At 46.2% G+C, this 10,068-nt stretch overlaps 1 protein-coding gene across 1 annotated transcript; it reads left to right on the top strand.

Moving 5' to 3' along the window:
• The first annotated feature begins 537 nt into the window (after nucleotides 1-537).
• On the top strand, nucleotides 538-8,573 carry LOC101739999 (putative fatty acyl-CoA reductase CG5065). The gene is made up of 13 exons (XM_012688922.4): nucleotides 538-1,528; nucleotides 1,703-1,810; nucleotides 2,077-2,193; nucleotides 2,883-3,002; nucleotides 3,194-3,319; nucleotides 3,400-3,545; nucleotides 3,630-3,742; nucleotides 4,500-4,692; nucleotides 5,224-5,370; nucleotides 6,420-6,509; nucleotides 7,098-7,262; nucleotides 7,485-7,583; nucleotides 8,061-8,573. The coding sequence occupies exons 2-13, from the start codon at nucleotides 1,718-1,720 to the stop codon at nucleotides 8,152-8,154; spliced, it is 1,503 nt and encodes a 500-aa protein (XP_012544376.2). The 5' UTR covers nucleotides 538-1,528; nucleotides 1,703-1,717; the 3' UTR covers nucleotides 8,155-8,573.
• Nucleotides 8,574-10,068: the final 1,495 nt, after the last annotated feature.

The following is a 10,068-nucleotide window of genomic DNA, read 5'->3' as shown; positions in this document are numbered from 1 at the left end:
AAATCGGTTGTCTGTAAAGTCATATGATAATGTCATAAGAAAATACTGATGGAATGGTTTCATTTCTCAATTATCACAATTATCGTTGCTATAAACAATTGACACCACATTCACTTTTCACTGAACTTCATACTCGACGAAAACATGTAAATGGATTATTGTATAGCAGCTGTCCACGCGGATGCATCGCTCACTCAAGTAGGAGAGAGACAGAATCAGATGTCGAACAGCCGGCTCCATCGAATTATAAGACGTTGTGACATCAAAAAACTCATAATTAAAGGAACTTGAAATTATAAACTCTGAATAAGAATTATCGTACTACAATTATAATATTTGATTGCCATCTTGCAACCTTATTACGGCTCTGTGCATAGAATAAAAAAAATCAAAAATCAGGATGGAAAAATTGGGGTTGGTCGTATAAGAGTGAAAATTGAGAGTAATATTTATTTATTTATTTTAAGTCATGAAAAAATGTTGCCAAAAAAATTAAAGTTTATAATTAACAAATAAAAAATAGGGGTTGATCGTAGAGGGATGAAAATTTTGGGTTGTATGTATTTTTGTATGCTGTATCATAAAAATATAAAAACAAAAGTTTTAGTCTAAAAAATAAAAATAAAATATTTAAGGGTGGACCACCCTTAACGTTTAGGAGGATGAAAAATATATGTTGTTTGATTCTCAACCCTGACCGATATGCACGCTAAGATTCACGAAAATCGGTCGAGCCGTTTCGGAGGAGTTCAATCACGCACCCCGTGACACGAGAATTTTATATATTAGATCTAATTAAGCCGGTTGCAGACCGAAAACTAAGCTATGCCAAAGCTCAACTAAGCAAGCTGGGCTAAGCTAAGAACACCTTTGCATCGCTAGATATGAATGCACCGGACGTCTTATCCTCTAGGCCACGACGACTTCATCCCACTCTTCCCACTTTCCTCCACTAGCTCGGCGGCGACTGGTTGGTGCAGAGAGAGAGGCGCCCCCTGACCTGCAACACACTGCACTCGCAATACACTAAATTGCTTTTGGTAGGCAGTGGCTTGGCTCTGCCCCTGGCATTGCTGAAGTCCATGGGCGACGGTAACCACTCACCATCAGGTGGGCCGTATGCCCGTCTGCCTACAAAGGCAATAAAAAAAAAAAAAAAAAAGAATAAAGTAAGGGTGCTTTCGCTACAATATGCCGACGATCTCTCGGGCTACCTGTCGGCAGGCAGTAGGTGTCCGGACGTGATGGCGGCGCACGCTCTCAGAGCTGAGACTGAAGCTAGATCCCATCGGTGCCGCGGTTGCCCTGCGCTTCGAGCAGATGTAGGTCTGACAAGACAGCGACCTTCAGTTGTGGAAGCCGCGCGTCACGGCACACGCTATATAACAGGAGGCGAGCTCGCGCTCTCTGCAGTGCCGCTTGCTCCACGCTCCGCAGGGTTGAGGCGGCTGTAGTATCCGTGTGTCGCGGCTCCTGTCACATTGCGCTGTCTCTCACCTCGGCCTTAATCCGGGATTCCATTTAATCAGTAAGTACACGTTTCTCAAAATACATATATGTGATGAAAATTTAATATTAAAAAAATATCGACTCAGCTCGTCACACTTGCTCGAAGCTCAAGTCGAAGCTCAAGTCGAAGCTGTCGTAAAGGGACATGTTTGTGACCGACACCAGCACGTTACATGAGGGCTGTGTGTTGCAGGAGCGAGGAGGGACAATGGCTGATATGTCAGAAGAGGCTCCGATCCTTCCAAGGTTCTACGCGGGGAGATCGGTCTTCATTACGGGAGGCACCGGCTTTATGGGAAAGGTAATAGTCATGTCACACCCGGCGCCATCATAGAATACGATGTATTTAACAGATGCCTGAATCTCACCTATGATATTTTCAAGATAACATTTCATATATTATATCTAGATCTTTCTCCTTCAACCTATGTCCATCCAATGCGCTAAATGTATGTCTCTTCATATGCACTTCCCATTCTTTGTGGTATCTTGCTTTGCACATCCAGTTGTTACCAATTCCAGTCCTTAAAACGAATATACAAAATACAAGTGATGTGTACTGTGCAGGTGTTGGTGGAGCGTCTACTGTCCACGTGCGATGATATCCAGGAGGTGTTCCTCCTCGTGCGGGAGAAGAAGGACGTGCCGCCAGAGAAGAGGCTCGCTCAGTTCAAGCAGTGTCAGGTCCGACACCAGCAGCGCCGTGCTGCAGCGCACGGGACGTACTGTGTCGTATTTACAATTATATTGAGCACTCAGCTGACTACAACGCGGATCAAAGGGCAGCTAGGCGCGCCGCAGGTCCACCCGGGACCGCGAGATCGGAGGCTACATTTGTTGACTCCACCCCCGCACAGCTAGCCTCGTTAACGATACGAATGTGGTTCTTAAGTGTGTATTGTAAGAATGCGCGAATTTTTAAACAAATTTCCGTTTTGTACATCAAATATTGGCTGAGTGGTCCGGACCCCGCGCCGGCGCACTGTGTGCTCATTAAACATTGATTTTAGCAAGTACAACAATAACATCAGTCGTCTTACATACTTCCAGACACGTGCACTCTATCCACGTTTTATACAAATTATCGTGATTGCGGACTCGACCAGCACGTGCCCGCGTGACTAGATTCCGTGACCTACACACAAGAGTCAGGTGGCCCGCGACGTCAAGGGTTAGCTGTCTTACTCTCGCATAAAGACGTCCGTGTTCGAACAGTACTTCCATAATGACGTCGCACTGATCAGTACACGAGGGTAATATGTGTAGTGAGTAAGCCTTCGCTGAAGACTTGTAATGAAACCGCTCGCTCCGTTCCTCCCCGCCCCCTCCCAGGCCCGCTGTGCTCCGGACGATCAGTTGGCTTGTGTGTGCAGATATTCGAGAAGGTTCGGGAGCGGTGTCCGTGGCAGCTCGACAAGCTGCGCGTGCTCCCCGGGAACCTGGAGCGACCCCTGCTGGGACTCGAACCGGTGACTATCGCTCGACTACACCAGGTATGTTTATGAGATGTTTACATGAAAGCCACCACATATCTGGAGACATAATAAGTTGTATTGGAATGAGGGGGGTATGACCTAGATAAGCGGGAATGTTAGCCAGCAAAACTTAATGGAGATATTGGTGTGTACATTGGTCGGGTGCTCCCCCGCGCATACAGCCTACAGAGCGCGTCCGGTGCCCGCAGGTGTCGGTGGTGTTCCACAACGCTGCGACCCTCAAGTTCGACGAGGCTCTACGCAAGGCGGTCGACCAGAACGTGCGGGGCCTCCTGTCCCTCGTCGACGTGTGCGACGCCCTGCCGAACCTCGAGGTCAGTCGACCCACGTGTGTGCCCTGTATCCGTGTCGCCGGCGTGGTGCTTAGTGCGCTGAGTGTGAGTGCGTTGCGCAGGCGCTGGTGCACGTGTCCACTGCGTACAGCAACGCGGAGCTGTCGAGGGTGGAGGAGCGCGTGTACGCGGCGCCGGTGCCGCTGCAGCAGCTGCTGGCGCTGGCCGACGCGCTGCCGGACCAGCTCGCCGCCGACCTCACGCCCAGGTAGCCGGGACACGTGACAGTGCGTGCCGTCTCGAGCGGCGATGCGCCGGACACAAACAACATGTGTATGAATGTTTGCCGCAGGTACATCCACCCGAAGCCGAACACTTACACGTTCACGAAGGCGATGGCGGAGTGCGTGCTGCAGGAGAGGACCAGCCGCCGCTACCCGGTCGCCATCTTCCGACCGACCATAGGTAACTTGTTATTGAACTACATAACTATCGAACGCCGTGACGGAATGTCGCTGCTCGCTCGGCTACCTGCCCGCCTTGCACTCGACTTGCACTCGCTCACTTTACGTAATGTCTGTGTACTGCTCACATCTAATGTGCAATATTAAACTAACAATAAGCTAAACGATCCGCGGGGGAAGAACCGACGCGACGCGCCGACACACGACTAGTCGCGATGTCGCGGCGCACTGACTATCTTTAGATGTAACATACAGATGGATACTAATTTTAGTTCGTTATGAAGATCTATATTCCTCACGTACCACGGTACTCCGTAGGATATCCTACAGAAAAGGGGGCTTAAAGTCTTGAAAGGTGTTTATGTGAACGCGGGCCGCGTAAGCGAACACTACACTTGCGTTAAAACGGGACGTACGGAAGTTTTGTAGTTTGTCATTGCCGAGGGACTATTTACGTCGCTTGCAGAGGGATAAAGACTTTAGAGTAAGAGCACGGCTCGGTCGCGCAAACCTTGTCCTGTCAAACGCAACCAGACAAGTGGGCGGGGTCCCACACACGTGCCTACTTAATAGTATGGAAACGCCATTCGAGGTCTTATATAGGACTACATGTCCAGTTGTGTTTTGACTAATAGAATGCTCCGTAGGAATGGGTCGCGAAATCAAAGCTTACCCCATCCTAAGGGAAGAAAAGGGAGGGCAAGGGAGCCGGGGCAGTAAACGGTAACATAACTAAGGTACGTTGTGTGTTGTTCCAGTGATATCAGCAGACCGGCACCCGGTCCCGGGGTGGATAGAGAACTTGAACGGGCCGAGCGGCGTCGTCGTGGGGGTCGGCAAGGGGCTGATGCACGTGTTCAGAGCGAAGCTCGCGCTGCGGGCCGACTTCATCCCGGTCGACGTCGTCGTGGACAACATGATCGCCGTTGCCTGGGAGACGGCCTCAGAACCGTAACGTCACACTGATACCTCGCGCCTCGCTAGCTAGACGAGCTCACGGCCAACGTGATTCTAAGTGTTTACCTTAGCTGACAGCAGTATCTACTCGTGCGGATTCAATACGCTATACTACCAGTCCTCTACATAGGTGATACTCGTAGTGAGAGTGGAACCAAAGTAAGGGAAGATGTACAACGACGTTTTTTTTTTATTGCTTAGATGGGTGGACGAGCTCACAGCACACCTGGTGTTAAGTAGTTACTGGAGCCCATAGACATCTACAACGTAAATGCGCCACCCACCTTGAGATATAAGTTCTAAGATCTCAGTATAGTTATAACGGCTGCCCTACCCTTCAGACCGAAACACATTACTGCTTCACGGCAGAAATAGGCAGGGTGGTGGTAACTACCCGCGCGGACTCACAAGAGGTCCTTCCACCAGTAATAATAGTCTAATGGATGTTGTGTGGGTTGTGTGTGGTGGTGGGAGGGGTTGCGTCGCGTTGTCGGCTCGCCTCACAGGGCGGTGTGTGTCGCGCAGGTGCGGCTCCTTGCGCGTGTACAACTGCGCGTCGGGCGAGCACGCGACGCGCTTATCGGACTTCAGAGCCACCGCAGTCCGCGTGCTCCGGAGCCTCCCGCTGGACTCAGGACTCTCCTATCCCTTTCTGATCGTGGTGCAGAACAGGTAATGGTGACGCGGACCACTCTGTGCTGATTGCACTAGCAGGACGCTACGCGATCAAGTTATCTGTAGATCTCTTGCACAGTGGGCAAGTGATTTTTTTATTATTGCCCTTGTAGGCCGACAAGCATACGGCCCACCTGATGGTGAGTGGTTACCGTCGTCCATGGACGTCAGCATTGTCAGGGGTAGAGCCAAGTCGCTGCCTACCAAAACGTAGCGTACGTATGATGTACATTTGCTTGCCACGGTCGTGTCCCGCGCGGCGAGTGGTGGGCGGCACTTGGCTTTGTTACGTGGAGGTACCTACTCTAGCATTTACACATTCATAAAGTCCACTAAAGTACATAAGTACTCTATTTGTTTTCGCAAATCGAAGTCGCCTCTACGACAAGCAGGTAAATAGTGTTTCCTAAGCTGATTTAGATGTGTCAAATGCGTCTCTTCAAATGAGCTTGAACTAAAGGAAGTAAAGCTATGTTCTTTATCTAATAACTCCATGGGTTCCAGTGTTCGGCAACTATGAAATAAATGAAGTATAAAACTTCATTATAACGTGGATCTTATTTATGTATTAGCGAGTTAACAGTCATCAGTCACAACCGACGCGACGGTGCTGTCACTTATAAGTGATCAATTCATCCTTGCTCGTGATACATAATATATCCTATCTACCCTACATCTGTAATTTAATACACGCTTAAGCTTCATTTAAGCTTCCATTAGCTCCATATGTATGCGGGGGGGGGGAGGGGGGGGGGGGCGGACAGATGCTAATATGTGTAATACGTTTAATATTAAAATATTGTTTGAGGTTAAGTCATTGGATGAAAATTTCATGACACGTATTCTTGATTTTCGTTAATTTAGTCAGTTGACTTAGTTTGATGTGCTCGTCCGGTGGTGAGTCTGCTGAGTGCCTCGCTCGAGATCACCGATAGTACTTGTGTTTGTACCGCGTGACTCCGACACATGCGACTCGAGGGTCCTCGGGAGATGAACGTTTGTATCTATCTCTCTGCACACGGCTCACGGTGTGCCTACATCCGCAGGTTCGTGTACCGGCTGCTGGAGTTCGTGCTGCAGACGGCGCCGCTGCACGTGGCCGAGTGCTTGCGGCAGACCGACGGGCAGAAGGCGAGGTACCACAATGTTCCTTGCGTTCAACTAAAAGTGCTTGTCGTCCAACAACGCAACCGAGGCAGGTGGAGGACAGGAGGGGAATGAACGTGTCACTCCTCAGCGATAGACCCTCCGCTGGGTTAGGAGTAGCGTGATTCCGGGAGCCCAGTCCTCCGTCATCCGGTACATGATCTCGTCTGAGCGCTGCATGTGACACAGGTCCGTCGTGGACTCAACTCACCTCGGACACTTCGTCTTTATGTAACAAAAGCTATCACGATGTTCTCGTTGAATACAAAGTTATTGAAGTTAATCACCGCGCTCGATAGATGGCGGCACTGGTTGTCTCACGTGTGCCACTTGTGTTCCACGAGTCCACGCGGAGGAAGACACACGCACAGCCAGGTCTGATCCAAACAATCAAAGTATCGGCTTCATGCTTCAAAATGAACAGCGACATATTATGTTGCGAACCAACAGTCGCTCACACTGTGCAATTAGAACTGCGACCTCATCTTGTGGAGGGTTCAGTTTGTGCTATGTGTGACCGCTCTGTGGTCGCCGTCCACTGCACATACACACACACACACATCGTCGCGTGTCGGCAGGTTGAGTTTCACAACGGCAGGGCGGCGCATACGAGCGATGACGGAGGTGCTGCACTTCTTCGTGCTGCGCGAGTGGACGTTCCCGTGCGACAACATCCGGCGGCTGCGGCGGCGGCTCACGGCGCGCGACCGCCGCATCTACCACCTGGACGTCGCGGAGGTCCAGTGAGTTGACCTCGACCACGCCCGCCCCGGGGCTGACTACCATACGTAACAATCACATCATCATATTCAATCGCATACGAAAATTAACCTACTCCAGTATGACGTGTTCTCTGCTTAATTTGCTCCTTGATCATAGATGGCGCCTGTAACACAGTACACGTAACGTAAGTTCTAAGGTGAGCACTTAATCGACAATGAGTTATATCGTCATTTCATTCACAGTTGGGACGAATTATATTTAAACTTCGTGAAAGGAACAAGAAAATATTTACTTCAGGAAAAGGAAGAAGATTTGAAAGAAGCGCAAAAAAGAATGAAGAGGTTTGTCCAGGACATAAAATATGTTCTAATTAAAATTAAAAAAAATGTCTACTTACATGTTCGTTCCTCTTTTCAATAATTATTCGTGAATGTCGTAATCAACAAAACACCACTGGCCTTTATTAGAATATTTACGCCAACAAACAGTGGTTTATTCAAAGAACACAGAAATAATTTTGGTACAGAATATTAATGGTATCATTTTAATATGTTTATAATAGAGTCATTAGGTAATCCTATAAATTGATACGGAGTAATGAATAACTAAAATTCCTACAATATTTTAGTAAACTATCAAACTGAATTGATATTTTTAATTGACTTTAATTCAATAAAAGCGAATGAACTAGGTACTGCGTAAACAGTAACCCAGTTATAATTTCTCAACTTTATTGTGTAGTTTGCATTCTTCGTAAAACGGAACTTATTTTGTTACAGCTAGCGATTAAATTTCAAAGATTATATTTGTTGTTTCAGATTGCGTCTCGTCCACTACACCACCATCGTGTTCCTCGTCTTACTATCCTACAAACTAATTAAGTTTTTCCTAAATTTGTTTATGAACAACTAAATATCCAGTGTTTAAGCTAAAACATGAAATATGAGACTGGTTAAAGATGAGTGATTTTATTTATTTTTGCTTAAGTTGGTGGGAAAGCTCTCGACCCACCTGTGTTACGTGGTTACCGGAGCCCATACACATCTGCGATGAAAATGTCGCCACCTACCTCAAGACATAAGTTCTAAGTCTCAGTTTTAACAGTACAACGGCTGCCCTACCCTTCAAACCGAAACACATTACCTACTGCTTCACGGTAGAAATAGACAGGGTGGCGGTACCTACTCGTGCGGACTCAAGATGTCCTACCACTAGTAAAAGGTGATATGGTGTGATAAATATTATCCAATGAAATCCTGTGATAGTGAGCTAGCACACATTGACTCGCCACTGTAAAGCGGATGTTGCAATTAAAGTTTTGGAGATATTTATCAGCGTTTTTTCATTTTCTATGACTATTCCTATTATCTATTTATTTCGATTAATTTTACAGTAAGACGTTTTAAAATATTAATTGAATATAAAACAAGCTGCTGTAATTATTATTGGCAATGAAAATCACATGCTGAAATAAAAGAAACAAATAGAAGTGATGCGTTAAACGAAACCCATTTTTGAAATTTCACCATGACAACATTGCATTTGAAAAAGCGCGGGAAGTGTTGAATTAAGCGGGCGTCTTTTTTTCGGCTAAACTTTTGAAAATTAAATTAATTTAATATTACAGGATCAGTTAAGTTGTAAAGTGTATATATATTAGTAGTATTGATTATTTATAGTTTTAGTTTGTTTTCTTCGCCTGGTAAGTCATCTTATTGTATTATATGTAAATAGTATTTTTTTCTTGGCCTCCATGTTGGAGCCCGAAGACCCTGGAGGGACATCCCTCCAGGTGTCTCATGTAGTTACAATAGATGCTTCGGGAATGGAAACGGAAGGTTCCATTATAGATACAGACTGTTCGGAAAACATTAAATCCGTTAAAAGAAAGAGAATATCAACTAGAAACCAAAAAAAGAGAAGGAATCACAAACATACAGATCTACCAGATTGCCAACTTTCCCCTAATGATATAAAGGATAATGTTATACCTAAAGTACTTGAGTCAGATGATAAAATCACTGAAATCCATCATAATGAGGTTGCTAACTCTAAAAACATTACGAGTAACCCTCGCACTGCTAGGCTGCTTTACCAGGCGTCAGACCCTGCGCCTTATGATGTACATATTCAAAAAATTTTACAACCTAATCAAACTGGATCTATTCATCCAGTACAATTTGGATTCTTTCTAAAAAAAAATTCAATAAAAAGCATTGTAGAGGGAAGCATAAAAAAAATTGGAAGGAATAGGTTGTCATTTCAATTTAAAACATTTCAGGAGGCTAACTCATTTCTAAATCACAAATCTCTTGATGATAATAAATATAAAGCTTTTATTCCGGCCTTCACTATCACCCGCATGGGAATAGTGAGAGGTGTTCCATGTGACTGGGACGAGAAAGATGTTATAGAAAATATAGAGCTTCCGCAGAACTGTGGAAGCATTCTGAAAGTTAGGAGACTAAACAGAAAGGTTTATGACGGCGAGACACCCAAGTTTGTTCCAACTGAGACCGTAGTTTTGACCTTTGATGGGAAGGTGTTACCTCCCAGGGTCTTTATGTGTTTTAACTCCCTACCTGTAGAGCTTTATATTTACCCCACGCTGCAATGCTTTAATTGCTGCCGTTTTGGTCACACCAAAATGCAATGCAGAGGCACTCCAAGGTGTTACAAATGTGGTGACAATCATTCAGGTATAAGTTGCGAGACGGAAAGAGATGATGCTGTGTGTATTTTATGTTCTGGTTCCCATTTCGCAACAGACAAAAAATGCCCGGAGTATGCTAGGCAGAAAGCTATAAAAGAAACAATGGCTAGAAA

Source organism: Bombyx mori, chromosome 23, assembly GCF_030269925.1.
Source record: "Bombyx mori chromosome 23, ASM3026992v2".
In the NCBI taxonomy this organism is placed as follows: domain Eukaryota; kingdom Metazoa; phylum Arthropoda; class Insecta; order Lepidoptera; family Bombycidae; genus Bombyx; species Bombyx mori.
This window is presented reverse-complemented; position numbering and strand designations above follow the sequence as displayed.